Here is a 23043-nt window from a genome sequence, read left to right on the forward strand (position 1 = left end):
TTTTTTATAAAAACCCAAATTTAATGCTGGTTTTACATATACACAAAATATTATATGAGTATTATAAAGCAATCCTCTATAAAATTACTTTACTTTGGCAAATTGTACACATTCAATTACTCTTATATCAAAATGACTAGTAGGTTTGTCATCGATAAGGATCTATATAAATTTCAGAAGGAAATAATATTCATCCAGAAAGCTACTAGTTCCCTCTTGCCAAGTTTCTCTTATTTTGCCGTGGAAACTGAGCAGTAAGAAATCTTGAGTACGCACTATGCTTACATTCCCAAGCAGGTTTTAATAAAGTTAATGTTTATTATTGTGAGATTAATAATGATGTTGATAATGGTCAGAGTGATATAGTCAGTTAATAGATTGTATATTGGAAACATGAAAATTGTACATTAGACCACAGTTATAAAAACAACATAAAAATAGTTCCTCCTACCATAAGGTCATTATTTTAGTCAAATAACAAGGGGGATCGGTAGCACAGAGACCGTGTTCCACTGTGCACTACTTACTATGGACTATGTTAAGAATGCTTTGAAAATAACCTTGGGAAAAAAATCAAAAAGTATAATCCTTTTGTGAAATACATGCTATGATTTATAATTTGCCTTTGCGATTTAGACTTTTTTTTTCTGTACTGATTTTTACAGCATAGTAAAGTTGACCTTTGAAACAACACTTGCGTCTTTTTTATTTCAAGGATACTTCGTAGTTGAATTGGTAGAGTAGATACCCACACGCTTAAGGTTTAGATCCCAGATTGATCCAGATTTTTTTTTTTATGGGTGGACACCCAGCAATTATTGGGAGACTAGTTCTCTGAGACCTATCAGAAAGTGCTTTGCAATTGACTATCATATCCAAAGCTAACATTAACAAGCAATTTCGTGACTGAATATTTAATGATGCTACAAAAACTGGGATAAACTCCACGGGCCTTAGAACTCTAAATTAGACTTCCCGTTGAGTGAAAAGTACATTAAGAATGTCATTGATAACAACAACAAAAATGAGGATTTTTATTTTCCACATAGTGGCCTACTTTTCAAAGAGCTAAAATGGGACACCGTAACACACAATACCATCATAACCCAAAACAGTAGACTATTATACATATTATATAATCTTGATTTAGTACTTTTCCAGTTCCTTGTTTTAACTTGCTTGTCAAAAAGAATAATCCCGGGACATGCAAGGGTCATTTTCATACATAAAAAGACATATGTTTTTCTAAATATTTTTCGCAGATTGCCAAATCGGGACAGTCCCGATTTCATCAGGACAGTTGGCTGCTTTGTTTCTATTTGAATCAGAGGCCTCATTTGATTTATTGAATAGGCCTCATTTGATTTATTGAATAGGCCTCATTTGATTTATTGAATAGGCCTCATTTGATTTATTGAATAGGAGTCCTACAGCTTACAGCATTAGTTATTTTCAAAATAAACTAAGAAAAGAAATGGCTATAATTAAGAAATGGAACAACTGCTTCTTTTCAAATCCGAGTTGTTGATGGCGGCCATTGCAGCTGCTTGTGCTGCTTTTTCCAGCACTCTCTTTACAGTTGAAGGGTTTGTCTTTGATGAACACTCGATGTAATGAGCAGCCCCCATGGCTTGGGCTTGTTTTATGGCTTGACTGTAGGACACGCATATGGGTGTATCCGAATCGCTGGAAGCCGAGGTGTTGTCTTGATTTGTATTTGCGGCTGCGACTGCTGCTGCTGTCCTTATATCAGATTTGAGTCCTGCCACAATGAATGGGGTGTCTGGAGCACTGTAACGACGAATTTCTAAACAATGGGAGAAGATATGGATAATGATAATAATAATAATAATAATAATAATAATAATATATTATAATAATAATAATAATAATAATAATAATAATAATAATTATTATTATTATATTATTATTATATATTATTATTATTATTATTATTATTATCATCATCATCATCATGATCATCATCATCATCATCATCATCATCATCATATTATTATTATTATTATTATTATTATTATTATTATTATTATTATTATTATTATTATTATAAAAAATAAATAAATAAATAATAATATAATAATAATAATAATAATAATAATAATAATAATAATAATAATAATAATAATAATAATAATAATAATAACAATAATAATAATAATAATAATGAACATATTTCTACAGATATACTTAGTTAAATTATAATACACGCGATGATATTTACGTGTTTGTATGTTTTCCTTCATTTCGTTATTTAATCATTTTGTTGAAAGGACATTAAACATATCTCAGATTATTCATGTTTATAACTATGACACATAGCCGATGAGCTAAGACCATATGAATGCAGAAAAAAGAATGGTCAAATGTTTGTTTTGGTTAATTTGAAGTTAATGAATAACGTAATTATTGAAAAAATATTTGAATCAATTATATAATCATTCTGATAAATACATGACCAAATTAAATAGATAAATACCAGTGAATGCAAAACAAATGAAAAATTGAGTTTATTAATATGACTGTGTCATCACGCCCATTCAGGAAACACCAAGGACGCACATCAGACTGTCCAAAGTTGAATGTGATGCCTAAATTTCAAACTCTCTTCAGAACACCCAAATGATTATACGTCAGTCCTTTAAAAATAGATTATGTTCAATTCTCCTACACGATTTTATGCCTAATTATGCCCGCCAGATCAACAGCCATCACACAGAACTGTGTGTAACAGTAAACGTTTATAATCTGTGAGAGAGATTTTATTGAGGACTATTCACCCAACTGGCAGTGAGAGCTGAGTGACATCACGTTCATTCATTGGATTTTTGTTGATGTTCAAATCGTTCTTTTAAAATGTAAATAAGCTATAATGTTTATAAAAGTTGTAAACAATGTTACGGGTTAAATTAATCAAACTGGTCAATTTTATTGATATGCGTTTAAGTAGAATGCTCGCCAGTGCTGCCCGGCCACAGAATTATGTGTGACCTTTAAAAAGGGGGTAGATAGTCTTTGATAGAAACCTTTAGTGTGAATTAATTACCGCTCTGGTATTCTAAAATCAATAGCAAATGGTTTAGTGTCGTCAACTTCATTCATTCTATTTATAGAAATTTTGAATATTTTGTCAACACGTTTGATTACAGTGGAATCCTGATAAAGGCAACATCGCCCTACCAGAGAGATTGGTTGACTGGGCATCTTAAGCAAGAGTGAACAACACAAAACAAACGACGTTTCGGCCGTAAGCATTTTTCTCTTCCACTTCACACACACACACATACACACACGCACGCACACACACACACATTTACAAATTTTCACCTATATTATTATGACAATCTAATATAAATTTATATGTATTTTGTGTTTATTTGAAAAAGGCCACAGGCCAAAACGTCGTTTGTTTTGTGTTGTTCATTTATGAGTCAGATTTACTCCCTTTATCTTTATCTCCATTTTATCGACTCATTTAGGCACTTCTATTTACTAATCTTAAGCAAGGTTGATTTTATTCATTATCAATGGAACACAATTAGATAAAGAACTGAAAATGTGGGATCAACAAAAGGTGTTGATTTTAAGCAGAAGTTGACTTTAAGAGTGTTGACTTTATTCAGATTTCACTGTATATCGGTTACATTAAGAATATTTTGAGGTATGGCTAATGTTGAGCACATGGAAAAACAACAAGTTTACATTCCAATTGGTCTCATCATTTTTTTTGTGCCACCAAAATTGTCAGAACATTGAATTTAGATTTTTTTAAATCTATTTATCCATTGTGCTAATGAAGGGTTAATATCAGAAATGTCCCCCCCCCCCCCCCCCCCCCCCCCATGTGTTAAAGCATATTAGTTTTGGACTTTCAATGTTTCCTCAATTTTAAATTTAACAATTTCATTTTTCGATTTTCCAAACCTTGAGCAGCTACTTCATTGCTCTTTTAGTCCAACAATTGCCTTCGCTCATAACACAAGTCCAATTTGTTATATCTCGACGAGTTACACCGTTTATTATGCCAATATCTCAAACAAGTCAGTATCACCAGGTTTTACTGTCCTTTCGTTCCCTTTTTCAACTTCATTCTTGGGCTCATGAAAGCGCAGATATCTAAAATTTCATGACGACCATGTTGACTTTATGTCCTCTGAACTGATCTTATGTATAAGCATCACTACAGATACCATAAGACTCGTAAATCATGATTAATCAAACACCCGAGTCAAGTGAGGTAATGTGAGTACAGTTCTTTACTCAAAGACACAGCACCTGGGAGATAGTTTTGCAACCATAATAATATAATGTCACCCAACTTGACGCTTACCAGTTTCAACAATGATTAATTTTGTTCTAACTCAAGACACTGCATCACTCGGCGTTTTATATATACATAAAGTAATAATTTAGACTCTGATAATTCATACCTGGGAGCCATTGGTGTTGAAGTCTTTCAAACGAAGCTGGTTTGCTGATGTCGAAACATAGAATGTAGACATCTGCTGAAGCACACATGCGTTCTCTAAGTTTCTCATACTCATCCTGTTTAAAACAAAAAAAGAATTTGATTTAATGAGAAGTCCCCTCTATCTTTTGAAGTGTATATTGTGACCTCTCAACTTATGATAACCCTCAACTGTACAAGGAAATGCTTGACTGTCTTATCTCGTAAATTAATTGTCTTTGACCTCATGTGGTGGACAGGAGGTCACGCTGTAACCTCTCTCCCCTTATATCTGTTTTTCGAGTTATTTTCTGTCTTTGTCTTGGAATGGGATTGTTTAGTTTTATCCTAGCCCTGGCCGAAGTCCGTGACCGGAAGGGCAACAGTCAAATGTTTTGGGAGATATGATATTTTATTCCTTGTATATCATCTCTCTGTTATGTACTTTTTATTTTGTTATAAATATATATTGGTTTGTAAACATTTGAGTGTATTCCTCTTAGTGGGGACCTGTGTTTATGTCTGGATTAGACTTGTAGGTGATCTCAAACTAAATACATTGATAGTGTGATCTTGGAATCTACATCAGTTCCCTATTTGAACTCTTCCCATTTACTTTACATTTTCTCGTGTGCTTTCAATTGCATATCTAATTCTTTTTTGACTATCCCGTTTTCTTCCTTTTTACTGGTGCTGAAATGACCCTAATGTGTTGCAAGTGCCGTAAAACCCTTAAAAACAAAAGTATAGTAAATTATGGCCTTCTAACTAATGATAAACCTGGAGTGTAAAAGAAATCACGTGACTGCCTGATCTTGTAAATTGTGACATCCAAACTTATGACAACCTCCTCAAAAAAATTAGTGACTGCCTGAGAGGATGATGGTGATGATGATTGTGGTGGTGGTGGTATGATGATGATGGTGATGATCATGATAAAGCGAATACGCTTTAATTGACAACAAAGGACCCAATTATCCTAAATTTAAGTCCAGATTCGTGTAAAGCAAAAGAGGCTCGACCACAATTTGTTCAGAAGTCTCAAACCTCACAAGTCTCTTAACCAGTTAACTGCCGTACTCGGGAAAAACTTGTATTATAAAAATTTGTCCAGAAAACTCGTCCTTCAAAAATCGATCGATTTAAATGATCCCATCTTGGCAAAAGTTCTCACACCTGGGACCTCTGAAAGTCCCAGGTTTGAGAGTTTTTGTCAAGATGAGGGTTATTTAAATCGATCGATATTTGAAAGACGAGTTTTCTGGCCAATTTTTGAATACCTGTTTTCCAAGAGTAGGGAGGTAAACTGGTTAAACTTCTTTGAATTGGAGACTTTGTGACTAGTTGGTCGTCATCGTTATTGAGTGATGTGTATTTTATTTGCTCTGAAAGTTTGTGCCCATAAAACATGTGTAATGTCAGAGGGCGTCAGAATGTTGTGCTCATTATTTGCATGTGTGTGTGTGTGTGTGTGTGTGTGTGTGTGCGTGTGTCAATTAAATTATTGATTAATTACCTGTCCATATGTATCAATGAGATTCATGTTGACTTGAGTTGTGTCGACCATCATTGTGTACGGTACCCTAGTCAGGTGATCGAACTCTGGAGATGCAATTTTGTAAAATAAGATAAACTCACTCAACCCCTACCTCTGTGCTTTCAAACATGAAACAAAAAATAGAAATACACCTAGGTTGGGTCTTTTGACCTCCCATGGTGGGCAGGAGGTCACTTGCTGTGTCTTCTATCCCCCTTTATCTGTTTTCTGAGTTGCTTTCTGTCTTTTTTAATGAATAGGATCGCGTGGTTTTGTGCTGACCATTTGCCGGAGTCCTTGGTTTGGAGGGACATAGTCAAATGGGTAATATTATATTGGGAAATGATACTTTTTCCTTTGTAAATCATCTCTCAATTATGTATGGTTATGCTTTTTGATTGAATATATTAATGGTTTGTAAATATTTGAGTGTGTTCCTCTAAGTGGGATCCAGTTCTTATGTCTGGATGAGACTTTTAGTTGATCTCAAAATAAGTGCACTGAAAGTGTCCTCTTGGATTCTACATCTTTTCTCTTTTTGAACCATTCCTATTTGTCTTACTTTTACTTGTGTGTTTTAAATTGTAAATCTATACATTGTTTACTCCAATTTTCTTCCTTTTTACTGGCGCTGAAATGACCTAAATGTGACGCAAGCGCCGTAAAACCCTTTAAAAACAAACAAAAAGAAACAATCTAAAAGAAACTGTGTTTGTACATTGTTTTATGTGTGTGACTATGTTACATAATTAATAGAATGACACGGACCTTGCTGGAGGCAGTGAGTCGCACGCAAACACACACACACACACACACACACACACACACACAACACACATACACACACACAGGCACACACAACGATCAGTTTGAAAGTGAGAGAGACAGAGAGACACGATAATAAATGATAAAAATAAATGGTGATTTAGTCTATATGAGTTGTTTCCCTTGAAATTCAGCTATAACAGGACTCTGTTATAACATAGATTTTTGGTTGGTCCCACCATCACTGTTGTACAGAGGTACCGCTGTAGTAACTATAATAATATCTATGTAACTTTCCCTCGAAAAATGTAAATAATGATGGGATAAAGGTAACCACAGGCAAATGCCCAATATAGTTGGTTAGTCTTGAGTGAGTTTATAAACACGCGAGAAACACTTCGTTTCATTTTCTCCCTTGACAGACCTATTATTATTTTCATTTCATCTCAAGCTGCTTGTTAGACTCCACTTTTTTTCCAAATCAGTACGTTATTTTCGTCACCGTCTAAACTAATGCCAGGTGCTCATGAGTCGAGTGGTATAATTATAATAATGTAAATTGCCTTACCCAAGTACACAACAAGGATTTGAATGTGCCAGTATTGTCACCCATCAAGTCACTGGACACGTTTGAAGTCAATTGTCTAAGTTAATGTCGCGGCTATTGGTCAGAATCAGCGTGGGTGCGCAACCGGATGCGCGGGTTGACGGAGGTAGGAAACAATAACAAACCCACATGGTTGCCATTACCTCCACCATCATTCTCGCTCACGGTTTGTGGAAAGCACTTCATTACAGGCACGTAATAGTGAATCTAGTTTTTGTTTTGAACATTTCTATTATTATTCTTTGTAAATTGACCCATATTAAAAGAAACATACAAACAAAACAGGCATGACCAGTCACTAACAATGCCGTGTAGTGTGTAGACAGTAACACAGTACGGTGAACATGACTGACACTGGGATCGGAATGTCGGAACCCATGAGTCGTTCGCAACTCTGCCTCACGTATTCATTTAATTTTTATTAAGCTTGCGTAAAACATACAAACAAAAAAGACATGACCAGTCACTAACAATGCAGTGTAGTGTGTAGACAGTAACACGGTACGGTGAACATGAATGACACTGGGATCGGAATGTCGGAACCCAGTAGTCGTTCGCAACTCAGCCTCGCGTACTCATTTAATCAGTCAATTTAAATTTCATTAGCTTGCCTATTCTTCAAGTTTATGATATATTCACTTTTTCTATTTAAAAAGGGTAATCCAAACAGACCATAAAAACGATTTTATAATAAGCCGACTTCAACTTCCATCACTTACACACGAACTTATTTTGGGTGTTTTTTTTTAAACAAAACTGTTTGACTCAAACTAAAGCTTCGGCATTGGATAAGGAGCGAGGTCCCTGTTGCCATCTTGCTTAGTTTATACAGAGACTGGGTTGCCAGCTTGGCTGTTCTTGATAAATAGTAGTAAATAGCACAACCTTGTGCAATGAGAGATAGAGAGAGAGAGGAGATTTTGAACAAAAAACGAATATCTCTCTCTCTCTTACCCTCTCTCTCTCTCTCTCTCTCTCTCTCTCTCTCTCTCTCTCTCTCTCTCTCCCTCTCTCTCTCTCTCTTCCTATTTCATCTGTCACACTGTTTGACAATCTTCTTCACCTGGCTCACTTGTACTTGTAATATCGGGTGTAAGGTAAAATTTTGAACAATTATTATTATTTATAAAATGCAGAAACTTTGCAAATAAACCGATAGACTAGATATTAATTCGATTCGAAAAGTGGAACACAAAAGGAGAATTTGCGAATACCCGGTCCAGACATAAGCGTCATGGTCTTATTTATAAAGTGCAGAATCTTTGCAAATAAACGGATAAAATAGAGATTCATTCGATTCGAAAAGTGGAACACAAAAGCAGAATTTGCGAATGCCCGGTCCAGACATAAGCGTTATGGTCTTATTTATAAAGTGCAGAAACTTTGCAAATAAACGGATAAGATAGAGATTCATTCGATTCGAAAAGTGGAACACAAAAGCAGAATTTGCGAATGCCCGGTCCAGACATAAGCGTTATGGTCTTATTTATAAAGTGCAGAAACTTTGCAAATAAACGGATAAGATAGAGATTCATTCGATTCGAAAAGTGGAACACAAAAGCAGAATTTGCGAATGCCCGGTCCAGACATAAGCGTTATGGTCTTATTTATAAAGTGCAGAAACTTTGCAAATAAACGGATAAGATAGAGATTCATTCGATTCGAAAAGTGGAACACAAAAGCAGAATTTGCGAATGCCCGGTCCAGACATAAGCGTTATGGTCTTATTTATAAAGTGCAGAAACTTTGCAAATAAACGGATAAGATAGAGATTCATTCGATTCGAAAACTGGAACACAAAAGCAGAATCTGCGAATGCCCGGTCCAGACATAAGCGTTATGGTCTTATTTATAAAGTGCAGAAACTTTGCAAATAAACGGATAAGATAGAGATTCATTCGATTCGAAAAGTGGAACACAAAAGCAGAATCTGCGAATGCCCGGTCCAGACATAAGCGTTATGGTCTTATTTATAAAGTGCAGAAACTTTGCAAATAAACGGATAGACTAGATGTTATTTCGATTCGAAAAGTGGAACACAAAAGCAGAATTTGCGAATGCCCGGTCCAGACATAAGCGTTATGGTCTTATTAATAAAATGCAGAAACTTTGCAAATAAACGGATAGACTAGATATTAATTCGATTCGAAAAGTGGAACACAAAAGCAGAATTTGCGAATGCCTGGTCCAGCCATAAGCGCTATGGTCTTATTTATAAAGTGCAGAAACTTTGCAAACTAAACGGAAAAAATAGAGATTAATTCTAATCGAACAGTGGAACACAAAGGCAGAATTTGCGAACAACCGGTCCAGACATAAGCGTTATGGTCTTATTTCTAAAGTGCAGAAATTTGCAAATATACGGATAAGATAGAGATTAATTCGATTCGAAAAGTGGAACACAAAAGCAGAATTTGTGAATACCCGGTCCAGGCATAAGCGTCATGGTCTTGTTTAAATGAAACAATGCCATTAAAAAAAATATATGGTCAATGACTAATTAAGCTAAATATGCGGAGTTCAATTAGATAACTTGATCTGTGAATTTTTTTTATAATTAGCTGTTTTTATTCTCCATCATTTAGGTTATGTGATTAAGTTTATAATTGAAATACAAACTTTATCTCACTTATCAATGTTTTGCAATAAAGGAGAGTGTGAGTGAACCTGAGCAAAGGAAATTATTTGAGAGAGTGATATTTATCATACTTTTCAGTTTGTAGTTGAATTCTAGAATGGATTCTTTATAGTTCTCATTGATTGTATGTCAGTGTGTCAGTCTTTAGGACACCGATTACCCTAATGCGGCCACAATTTACAATGTGACGGCCACAAGCCCGTTAAACGCAGAGTGGGGTATTGTTTTTTGCAAGTAATGCTATGGTTTTAATAGGATATCTGTCTCCTATTAAAATACATTCCTGTGTTGGATTTTGGATTAAATTCATGTCTTCTTCGGATTTTGGGATATTTAATTTTCATGGATTGTTATTGTGATTTTCAAGACTATTAATGTAAGTAAATGCCCAAATAGATATTTTTATTCATTTATTCTTTATTTATTTTTTTTTAGTTTTGTTTTGTTTTGAAGCATTTATTATAAGAAATATTGTACATATGCACTTATACACCAAAGACTATATCCTTTCAACTGCTTATTATTATTATTATTATTATTATATTATTATTATTATTATTATTATTATTATTATTATTATTATTATTATTATTATTATTATTATTATTATTGTTATTATTGTTATATAATGATAATAATTAATAATAAGTGCATTGAGTGAAATCCCAATCATGGTTGCCCAAATAAAACTGGCGCTAGAATCCCGACTACCTGTCTAAACGAATGTTGTTTGTACGATACATACTAACTACACGTTCAATATCGGGGGCAGAAAATATACGTTTGGTTTTATGAAATTAAAACAGTAGTCCCACATTGTTCTTTGATGTTATTTGTGGTTGCATTTGCTTTGAAACTTACACATTATATTGTGTTACATTGTTTACAAAATATTTCTGGTACTCGTATGCATGTGTAGTCAACGGACCACCGGTCAATCGTGTTCTTTATTATTTTATTATTAATTTTGGCTTGACATCTTACATATGTGAATTTGACAGGTTGTTATGGATGGTAATTATAACATTAAGTGATTTTTAAACATTTTTACGGCGTTTTAAATGTCTTTCTTGCATTCATTGCCGAGCACCTCCACTTTTCTGTTACTATTTTAACGATCAGCTGATTTTCTCTTGCCTCCCCTTTAATTTCGCGGACTTTTTTCAGAACGAGGCGTGGGAGTGGCTAGATTAGCCACGATATGTAAATTTGTAAAAGTGCAAAAGTAAAAAATAATTTTCAAAAAGAAAAAAACAAAACAGATTAAAAATTTTAAAAACTTTCTCGCCCCTCTCATTCCCTCCCCCTCCCACAAACACACACACACACACACACGCACACAACTCACACACACTCACACACACACACACACACACACTCGAGCAGCTAATAACAGTTGGGTGGCGGCATAATGATTGTGTTGGGTTTTTTAAAAAAAATAATTAAAGCTCTGTCCTTACTAAAGAGTATCTAGGGGAAAAGAAGAGTTCAATGCTTTTATGTCATAAAGCGACAGTAGATAAAAATGAAACACATACTTGTCAAAACATGTACACTGGAGCACGGCTTCCTCGAACTACTCGGGACATGTTAAAAAGTTCGAGGAAACCGTGTTCAAATTCAAAGAACAGCAAAGGAAAAATTTCGAGACATTTGAATGAGTTCGAGGATAATGTATGTTCGAGGGGACCGTGCACGAGTGTATCTTAAATCTTGTGTCACATTTTCTTAGCAGTAATGAAGACATAAATGACTAATCCTGGCACAATAAATCGGTTTAAAAGTGAGCAAACTATCAACCAAATACAATGCAAAAACCGCTTTTCAAAAATTCCAAACTTAGAGTGCAGCAACACTGAACATATATAGAACGAGACTTTTTTAGAGAACGACTCAGACTTTTATTTATAGCTTTCATAAAGGCGTCCAGCTCCAAGCCAGAACTACTTTTGAATCAGACGACAAAGCAAGGGAAGTATGACCCCTTCAACGTGTTTGGAATGTGACATGACATGTTGACATGGACATGACCGACTCCATTGAATTCTAGTATATTATTACATCCTAATGTTTTGGCTTGTGTTTATATGTGCCCCATTTATTTTCTTGTTTGAAGATTTGATGAGGTTAATAAATAATTTATATGATATTTTTTTTCCAAACAAATCTTTTTTAATCGGGAGGTGTAATAAAATAATTTTTAAACATGTGTTATTCTTCGTGTGCTTGGTCCTGAAGCGCAGCACTCTCAGGGGTCGTACTGCGGTCAAGATCACGTTTCGAAAAACATCACAAGTTGAAAAATTGTCTATTTTCCAACCAGAACACTTTTTCGTGACTGGAATATATACAACTCTTCATATCGCATTGCCATAATTTCTTTCCTCCAGCTCAAGCAATAATCATATCATCGAGCCAATTCGAATTCTTGCTCATTTCTATCATATTTTTTTCTGTATTTAATTGGTCGGACTCATAAAACATACTACGGTAACGTACACGAGTATTGGGGGTGGCACTGCAATATATTCTATTTTTATAGACAAAAACAAAGCCACTTACCCGAGTGTCCGTCCATTGGCCCCGGCGACACATCCGATGGGCAATGTCCACACAAGAATGTCAAAAGCATAGTAGATTTACCCACATCACCGTCCCCCAGCGCAACACAATTGATGTTGACGGAGGACGGCAGGGCTTGGGGTTTCGATCCACGTCTCATGGACACGCGGGATGAGCTGTGTCTTCGCTCGACGGACATCTTGGATATTTGTTTTGTATTATTTAGGCTACCTTGAAGTGATCAGTATAATATGTGTGATCTGTGTTCTCTGAGATGGTTCTTTGATGGGGTTGAACTCAGTATGTTTGCAACCCAAAAAATAGGTGATTAGGTGTAGAGAATCCTACACAGAAGACCCCTGTAAAAGATTGTGTTAATAACAATGGTTTTAATACAATGGCGATGATGATGATGGTGATGATTATAACCATGACACGATGAAGATGATGGTGGTGATGGTGGTGATAATGATAATGAGTAGAGTTTTTTTTTTATGTTGTTAATAAAAGTGTCATGATATATAAACAAAATAGCAAGTTCATGAGTAAATTAGTCTTTTCTATAAGGTCGTTATCCATTTATGACAGTGCTCAAGCTTTATAAAATAAAAGAAAAATTATGTAACATAAATAAATAGACCGTCTAGTTGTTGCATGTATCAAATTGCACACCGAGTTTACACAATAATACAGGGACATTGGAAAGATCTAGCTATTTGTCAAAGGTTTTGCATACTAAATAGCTCAATTTTCAATATTGTTTTGAAATGACCAAAGAGATTTTTCTCATTCCTTCATATAGAAAATTCCACACTGCTGGAGCCTATGATTTTCCTTTCTGGGTTCGGCAGGAACAATAACTATTTTAAAATTAGGGTGATCCTGTTTCTAGGCTTTGTTTTTTAAACAAATCTGGCTGACGTATTCTGAATGTTCTAAAGTTGTTTAAAAGATGACATGGGAAAGCTGCAAAACACAGAAATACAGAAGTCCAGTATACTATCTATCATTGCATGAGGTGTCTCTGTGAACGATATGTAGAAAATTGTATTCAAAATCGAAATAATAACAATTAAAAGTTGTTTTTTTAAAGTTTAGGAAACAGATCTCTCCTCAATGCAGGCATTTATATTAACTATTATTTCATAACTTTAGAATAAAATTCATTGTCAATATCAGAATCGCCCGACTTAATTACGTTTTGAGACAATTAGTCATGTATAATGATCTATAATCAAAATTTCACCGAAAAAAGAAACCGATAAAGCCAACACAGCTGGACAAAGAAAGATTGGTTAAAGATTTGATTTTATACAGGGCTTGACTTTATCCATTAACGTTGGACCATACAAAAAAAAGAGCAGAAAAGAACAGAAAATTTGGGACCAACAAGAGGTGTAGACTTTAAGTTGACTTTTAAGAGTGTTGACTTTATGCGAATTCCACTGTAGTTCACAATACCGCCCAATCACATGCAAAAAAAGAATACTATTGGTTGTAGGGACTCATTTAAGGCTGGTTTTTATTAGCCATGATGGAACTTAATCAAAAGATCACATAATTTATTTCGAACTTTCTTGATCAAATTGCCAATTTCTTCTCCGTAACCGATGTGCGTTCTGTCGAAATTCCTTTATACAGTCAATTCGATGTTATTTGTAAAAGTTATTTACTGTACAACAGCACCACTTCACCAATATGTTGGTGTATGAATAAATATAATGTAGACATAAAGCACTTATCGCAAAGAATGCGGAGGTTGAAACACACGTCCACTTGTAATTTGATTACACATTACAGTTAGGATGTCCTCACGAATGTTTGTTTTGTTCATGTTAGTTTCGACTACTACTACTACTACTACTACTACTACTACTACTACTACTACTACTACTACTACTGCTACTACTACTACTACTACCACCACCACAACAACTACTACTACTACTACTGTACTACTACTACTACTACTACTACTACTACTACTACTACTACTACTACTACTACTACTACTACTGCTGCTGCTACTACTGCTACTTACTACTACTACTACTACTACTACTACTACTACTACTACTACTACTACTACTACTACTACTACTACTCTACTACTACTACTACTACTACTACTACTACTACTATACTACTACTACTACTACTACTACTACAACAACTACTACTACTACTAATACTACTACTACTACTACTACTACTACTACTACTACTACAACTAATTAATAATAATAATAATAATATTAATGATAATAATAATAATAATAATAATAATAATAATACCAACAATATTTCTACAACTACATGTGCTGTTGTTGGTTGATGTAGTTGTTATTGTTAGAATCTCAAGTGCGTGTCATATGCCCATGTGTGTGTGTGTGTGTTTGTGTACGCTTTTCATTTGATAAAATGCAGTTACTACCTACGGACAATATTAATCTCTTTGTCGCGTACTTCGTCGTATTTTAAGGACACACTTTTCCACTATGAATTCACATCGATTATTTGAAAGGATGTGATTAGAGACCATAGTAAACTAAACACTGACATATCTCAGATTAACAAATTATCCACTTAATGCCTTTCATACTTTGAACCATACATGGCATTCCTTTGCTGCATTGCCAGTGCTAAAATGCATGTTGCCCCAAGGTAACCATGGTTGTTTTGATAAGTGTGCAAGTATTTCCTTTGCTCTTTAAAACACTTTTCCATCATTGAATGTTTGTGTTTCTGTGCCCCACTATTTATTCTCTCTGTGACAACTCATCGCTTCCAAGATTTAAAAGTTGACAAAACTGTCAAGTTTAAGCGATGGAGTTAAGTGATTTTTAAATTTTTAATTAATTTTTTTTTTACACGAGAGCTGAAAGATATCTCACTCAAATTATAATATTTTATCATAAATGCAGGAATGCAACAACGTGTGAAAGTCATTTAATAAACACAATTCAAGAACTTGCCAGCGGGCTGAATACTGGAGAACAGATTGACTGTGTAGAGCACGATTTTTCAAAGGCATTTGATAAGGTACCCACGAAAGTTCTAGGAATTAATTTTACACAGAGGTAACAATCTCGAAATTGAAGTTTTAGCGGACGCACACGAGGTGATGGCAAACACACAATAGAAGTCACTTGAGACGTTATGGATCATTGCTCTAAGCATATTGATTAGGTAGTACCACAAGAGTGTGTTTCGAGATGCTGCAGGCAAACTTACGAAGTGAATTGCACACAGGAAGTGTTGATTGGCAGCAAAACATCAAGCACATAGGAAGTCACATTTGGAGTACAGTTATGGGATCATTGCTCTTCCTACTACATATCCATGACTTACCAGAAGTAGTACCATCAAGAGTTAGACTGTTTGCCGATGACTGCTTGCTATAAGGCAAACTTTGCTAACAAGAAGATTGCCTAAAATTGCAGCGGGACCTTGACAGTCTACAAGAGTGGGAAAACATATGGCTAATGAGTTTCAATGCCGAGAAATGCGAAGTGTTGAGATTTACCAACAAATCTAACCCATGTTTGGCAAACATTGTTATTCATAGATCAACTCTTTCAACTGTCAAGTCCGCCAAACATCTCGGCCTGAACAAAAGCAATACTTTATCCTGGCACGATCATAACGACAAAATTACAAAGAAGGCAAAATGATATCACCGCGCTTCCTCAAAGAAATATAAAAAGTTGTCCAAGAAAATGAAGACCAAATGCTACACAACTCTGGTAAGACCTGACGTGCCAGCACTATGTTGGACCCTTTAACTAATAAAAACAAGAAAAGCGTTGAGATGGTGCAAAGAAGAGCTGCCCGTTTCGTTGTTGGTGGTTTTTTAAAAATCCCTTCATTCATCCCATAATATGGGAAATTTGTCTCCAGGGTCTATTCCACGGGAAGACTGGCAAATGGAACTAGGGCGAGGTGATGTGATCAAGGCCACACAGCGCAGCGTCGGGTGATCGAACTCAGTACCTATGGGTACGGTGCAAACAAGGTACCGCTGAGCCACGCTGGAACAGCATTGAAACTATGATTACCAATCTTCAACTACGCTATGCCGTTTAATACATTAGTTGATTGAAGCTCCCAACAACCTTGAACATGCAACAGTAAGAGGAAAAATCGGAGGACACGATCACAGATTCCATATTCCACGGTCAAGAGGTGTTTTTTTTTTTAACCTGTCATGGTGAGTAGGAAGTCACTTGCTGTGTCTTTTATCCCCCTATATCTGTTTAGATTATATGTTTTTCATTGTAAATCATCTTTCTGCCATGTGCTGTTATATTTGTTGGTTTGAATCGATTATGATTTGTAAAAATTTGAGTGGGATCCTGTGATTTTGTCTGGATGAGACATTTATGTGGTCTCAATCTACAAACAAAGGGAGACGACGCTGTTAACGGCCAAGTAATCATTTTACACTTGAGTAGAATGAGATAATTTATGTCCTCTTATGAAAGACTCAGCTATGCGCCGCTCAGAGCGGAACCCGAGCCTTGAGCCTTTCGGTCCGAAAGGCGAAAGCTATACCGCAAGACCTCATATCCGCACAACTAGTTAAAATAAATATAACTAATGTCTTCTAATTGGGAGAGTCACAAATATTAATCCTCAGCCTTATGCATAGGCCTACATAGAAACTGCCTTGTGATCAACGATAATATGTAGTATGTTACAGGAATCCTTTGCCAATAGAAAGTGTTATGTCGGATGATTTAAACGCTCTAAATTCAGTTTTCTGTTTAAATGAGGACAATAAAATGTGTACATTCAAACAAGGTCCCTTCAAATTCAATCAAGTTAAAGAAATTAACACAATAGAAAGAAAAAAGACCCATCAAAGCAAAGAAAATCAAATTCATAAAAAAGGAGAAGAAAGTTTGAGATATAGAACAATCATGCCTTTTTAATTAATGAAATTATTTGTCGCTTATCACAATCTTTGTACTCACTTTTACAATCCACGATGATAATATTATACTCCAAAATCAACTCTGAAAACACAAACATTAATTATAAATTTTCCCACCACAAATCTCTTGGAATGAATTATTGTGATGTAAGTAAATCCGCCCGTGTCAGGTTTTAATGTGTGGGAAAAAGAAGCAGCAGATGATTAACACACTGCGAGTGTCTGACGTGTGATGTATTTATACTTAATTTTTTGTGTTGTGTGATTCTATCTATACGTTTTAAGTGTTATACAGAAGAAAGTAAGTTACGCCCAACCACTTGTTTTACGTTTAGAAAGTCGTATGTCCAAACCTCAACTCCCAATTGGATTGTCAAAATTAATATAGCTTGTTGTGATGTTGATGTCACGTTTGAAAAGCATAGAATGCTAATTAGCTAGATTGAGATGAGTGACCTACATTTGTGTGTACTTATGGAGAGTTACGAGATTTTCATGTCACCATATTATTATGAAGTACTTGGCCTACATTACGTGTGAGCTTTGTAATCAAGGGAGGAAAATGCAGCCTCTCCGCGTAAAGATCAAATAAAAGCGAAAAATGAGAATAGAACAATCACACTTTTAGTAATTCGTAACGAAAGCAACCCGGTTAACCAGTTAACTGCTGTATTCTAGAAAGACATGTATTTAAAAATTTGACTTGAAAATACGAGGTCCCAGGTTTGAGAGCTTTTGCCATGATGAAGATCATCTAAATCGATTGATATTTGAAGGACGCGTGCTCTGGCCAAATTTTTAAATACACGTTTTTCCCGAGTACGGCCATTAACTGGTTAAAATATGTGACAAATTAACGCTAGACTACAGTGTAGACTCCGATAATATGTAAAATTTAAAGGTCGTTGTTGCAACGAGAAAGTCTAAAAATAGAGCCACCTCTTACATTATTTCCTACTATTTTGAGAGTATTAACATGCGCCATCGAGTTGTATATAATATGATACCATTGTATGCACTGACACAGTGACAAATTAGCTAGCAGGCACTGGAGTAGGATAAAGATCTAAAAAAGTCGGTATGACACAGTACCAGACAAGCAAGAAAGAATAATACCCCCCCCCCCCCCAAAAAAAAAAAAAAAAAAAAAAAAAACCAAAAAAAAAAAAAGAAATCCTTAAAATCACCCTGGCGCTGACACAGGAAATTTGAATTTGAGATTATGAGCAAGGAAGCTGTGAAAATTAGCTTTCAATCTATTAAAACAAACAAGAACTAACTTAGAATCATAGCCACCTTTTCCTTTTAATAATAGATTTATGCTTTGAAATAACGATCATATAAAAACAATAACAGCTAAAATAATTATAATTACCTGAATAATATTCTCTGCATTCATCCCCAAACGAATTTTTAATAGGATCTGTCCTAAGGGGTGACTATAATAAGCTAGGCGACAGCCGCAGTGAGCCCTGCAAAATGGGTTATGGTGAGGTGACTCTCTCAAGGCCAAACGGCGCAATGGTCGACCGAGCGTACTCCGTACTTTTTGGGTATGAAGTAACCGCTATGCTATATACTGCTCCCCATCCCATGAAAACAATTTCCTATTTAACCAGGTAACCGGCTTACAATAAAAAAAAAAAAAAATTAAAGTTGGCCAGAAAACTCTTCCTTCAAATATCGATCAATTTAAATAACCCTCATCTTGGCAAAAACACTCAAACATGGGGCTTCGCGAAATCCCAAGTGTGAGAGTTTTTGCCAAGATGATGGTCATTTAATTCGATTTGAAGGAAGAGTTTTCTGGCCAAATTTATAAATACGAGATTTTCCACGGCACGGTAGTAGACTGGTTAAACAGTTGAATTCTAGACTTGCTCATTCAGGAGCTCCGATAGCTTGGTTAAAGAAAAGCGACCTCACAAGCAAAAGAACAGTTATTGATCCCTGTGAAGATAAGATTGTTTTCTGACCTCCCTTACCACTAATAACTGGGTCTTTTAGATCTGGTGGAAAGTACTTTGTGATTGGCAAGCGTCCTATCAATATAGTATCAAGTAATCATTGTCAATTTAACACTAAAGAAATAGGGATAAAAACTGAGGCTTCAAGGGCCTTATGACTGAACAACCATTCGACCTAACTCATCACCTATTACCCACCAAAACTTTGCAAACACAAGCCTAAAACTAAAACTAACATTGAAAAGGTCTTTATTTGATTAACAGCCAATCATGGTATCTCCCTCTTGTTAAAATAAGATCTGCATTAAGGTTGATTATCACGATCTTATTTTTATGCTTGAGCAAATCAACGACTAACAGCCAATCATGGTATCTCCCTCCTTGTTAAAATAAGATCTGCATAAAGATGATTTCACTATCTTATCTTTATGCTTGAGCAAATTAACTTTTAACACCAAATCATAATATCCCCATCCTTTAAAATAAGACCTGTATAAAGGTTGATTATCAGGATTTTATTTTCATGTTTTACCTATGTTTATATAATATAATTTATTCATTAAATTTGTTTAAGAAAATAATCTAAAATCGATCAAACAAATAAGCAAAGCATCTGGAGTCTTAATTATCTATTCATGCGTTAAAAAAAATGACGTTTGTTGACTCAGACCGACGTGTACATACTCGCAGGTCTGATAACCGAATGCAATTGTGGGCTTGATTTAACATTGTTATAATGGATTATTATTTGTGTTGGTTTGAGGGTATTTCCAAAACAACAATGAGCCCTTAACACATTTGTTTATGAGACCTGCAAATACATATACTTCGTCTCAGACAAATCAACAATATTAATGAGTTGACTATGAGTCAAGTGCATGCCTCATCGTTTACCAAATACATAATTGGATGTGATAGCCTATTTTCCAACATGCCCATTCTGTATGTGATATGACAAAACACTCTTTTTTCATTTTGCCAATTGATCGATATATATATATATATATATATATCTAGAATTATTATTATTAGAATGCATTATCTACCAAATTCACTCCCTTGATTGGTGGACACAGAATCATTATAAAGGCCTTTCCACGCGAGACAGGTATTTCAGTGTTGTGGCTTGTTGTTTTAATGAAAAGTAATAGCAAAAATGAATATAACAGCTTCAAACAAAATACCAAACACGGAACATTTCGGGCTCAAAGCCCTTCTTCAGCCAGCAACAAAATACAATGAAAACCTAAATATACATCACTAAAATAACCAGATCGAATTGTGTGATATTGTGAGTTTTCTGGCCAAAACTAGTCCCTTTCCTCAAAAGACAAGTGGTCTATCAATTGAGCTATCAGAACCCCCTCGCAAAATCAACTTTAAAAGATTCGGGAGCACGTTGGCTGAAATCCTAAATTATCACCGTGATTTAAACTCTCGACCTGTAGATTTCTATCCAGTTTTAAAGGCCTAGGTCCTCATATTCCAAACTCTCTATGCCTCCCCCTTTCTTAGTAAATTACAACAAATTGTATTGATGGAATGATAATGACGTCCTTCAGCTCTTTCGTATTGATTTTAGACAGCCGTTTTAATGATTAGTTCTCACTAAAATCTACCAATCAGACTACAAACGTTTAAGGTTACGCAGTTTTGTGTGATGGTATATTTAATCTGGTTGGCGGATGTTGTGAGCAGTTTACCTAAACGCATAGCATCATTATGTGAATGAGTTACCGCAAATATGATATGAGGCATTTTTACAGAAAAAATTATACATCATCTACTCAGCTTAATACTTCAATTGGTGGAGCCAACCTAATCTAATGTGTAATTATGTTAAACAAGTAATTTTCCACTCAACACACTAAAGCTGTGCAAAAGGAGTGGCAATAAGAGACAATGAAGTTTGGACACGACATAATCCATATATAATATACTAAGTCTCTGAGTTTGGTCTGCGCAACAGTTTAGAAGTGAGTTGAGAAGAGCACTCATGCACAAGAGTGGCGAGTTGTGTCACGGATCTGATATCTCCCACTGAAGAGGTTTATTATAAGATAACTCAACTAGTTATAAATAATAGTGATGGGTAAACGTATGCTTTAAATGGTACGTGTGTTGAAATTAATGGTAATGTATAGGGAGGGGACTACGACTACTGCAACAACAACAAAAACAACGACAACAACAACACTGCTACTACTACTACTACTACTACTACTACTACTACTACTACTACTACTACTATTACTACTACTACTACTACTATACTACTACTACTACTACTAACTACTACTACTACTACTACTATTATTATTATTATTATTATTATATTATTATATACTTACTACTACTACTACTACTACTACTACTACTACTACTACTACTACTACTACTACTACTACTACTACTACTATTACTTCTACTACTACTACTACTTCTTCTTCTTCTTCTACTACTATTACTACTACTACTACTACTACTACTACTACTACTACTACTACCACCACTACTGTGCGGCTATGTGGTCTTGTGATATCGCTCTCGCTTTCGGATCGGTAGGTCCTGGGTCCACCACCACCACTACTACTACTACTACTACTACTACTACTACTACTACTACTACTACTACTACTACTACTACTACTACTACTACTACTACTACTACTACTACTACTACTATTGCTGTTACTACTACTACTACTGCTACTACTACTACTACTACTACTACTACTACTACTACTACCACTACTACTACTACTACTACAACTACTACTACTGCTGCTTCTAACACCACCACCACTACTTCTCTCTCTCTCTCTTCTTCTTCTTCTTCTCATACTACTACTTCTCTACTATCTACTACTACTACTACTACTACTACTACTACTACTACTACTACTACTACTACTACTACTACCACCACCACCACTGTAATGGTAAGTCCTTTTATGTATAATTTATTAATATTTTTCAAATTAAATGAGGCTTACCATAACTTCCTAACCACAGTAATACAAATCGTAAAGAATTTCACAAAATATCATAATATATTTAAATACTAACTAAATCCTCTCTACATCCGTCATCTGTAATATCCTTGTTCTTGTTGTTTAATATTAAGATTTCAAGCTGATCTTGCAGTTTGAAAGCGTTAGTGAGAATGGTGAGAAACAAGCTCTCGGTGTGTCAAAATGAAAACATACACAGCAAAACACTAAGTAGCCTAATCCCACTGTTACTGCATTGCGTTCAGGCAAATCCTAAGTACCTTGAATCGTTGCATGGCTAGGAAAAAACCTCGCAAAATGTGAGTAGTTCCTTCTACATACGCTATGTTGTTATATGGGTTTTAAGTCAACACAAACAATCATAGCGATACGACAAGAAAGGTCGTATAGCATGAATTAGGAGGGAGCTCAAATTGACTTTCAAAGCGTAAGTAAGGGTTTTCATTATTCCATCGTAATAATGTTACTGTTCGCGCCCCCCAAAAAATGAGAATCGCTACTGGCATTTTTTTTTCTCAAATTATTTTTGGTTATTTTTCATAATTTTGTTTT

The 23043-nt window shown here is 35.1% G+C and overlaps 1 protein-coding gene across 3 annotated transcripts; it reads right to left on the reverse strand.

The window, feature by feature from the left end:
- Positions 1–22749, reverse strand: LOC144963087 (ras-related C3 botulinum toxin substrate 1-like). Of its 3 annotated transcripts, none has more exons than XM_078896723.1 (5): positions 22547–22749; positions 12575–12933; positions 5982–6067; positions 4449–4563; positions 1–1807 (listed from the first exon to the last, which is right to left on the reverse strand). In XM_078896723.1, exons 2-5 carry the CDS (start codon positions 12771–12773, stop codon positions 1485–1487), a joined length of 723 nt encoding a protein of 240 aa, XP_078752849.1. In that variant the 5' UTR covers positions 12774–12933; positions 22547–22749; the 3' UTR covers positions 1–1484. The 3 variants fall into 3 exon arrangements, with proteins under 3 accessions (XP_078752849.1, XP_078752850.1, XP_078752848.1); XM_078896724.1 differs by having other exon boundaries at positions 22474–22609; XM_078896722.1 differs by lacking the exon at positions 22547–22749 and adding an exon at positions 17551–17986.
- Positions 22750–23043: the final 294 nt, after the last annotated feature.

This window comes from Berghia stephanieae, chromosome 1 (assembly GCF_034508935.2).
Source record: "Berghia stephanieae isolate SIO BIC M18660-M18661 chromosome 1, UCSD_Bste_1.3, whole genome shotgun sequence".
Classification (NCBI taxonomy): domain Eukaryota; kingdom Metazoa; phylum Mollusca; class Gastropoda; order Nudibranchia; family Aeolidiidae; genus Berghia; species Berghia stephanieae.

Bases quoted from the DNA above. Each gene is read 5' to 3' on its own strand.
- LOC144963087 (XM_078896723.1), bottom strand. From the start codon at position 12,773: ATGTCCGTCGAGCGAAGACACAGCTCATCCCGCGTGTCCATGAGACGT. The intron at 4,564-5,981 runs GTAATTAATCAA...TGTTTTAAACAG, and splicing joins TCATTGATACATATGGACAG to GATGAGTATGAGAAACTTAG. The intron at 1,808-4,448 runs GTATGAATTATC...CCCATTGTTTAG, and splicing joins TCAACACCAATGGCTCCCAG to AAATTCGTCGTTACAGTGCT.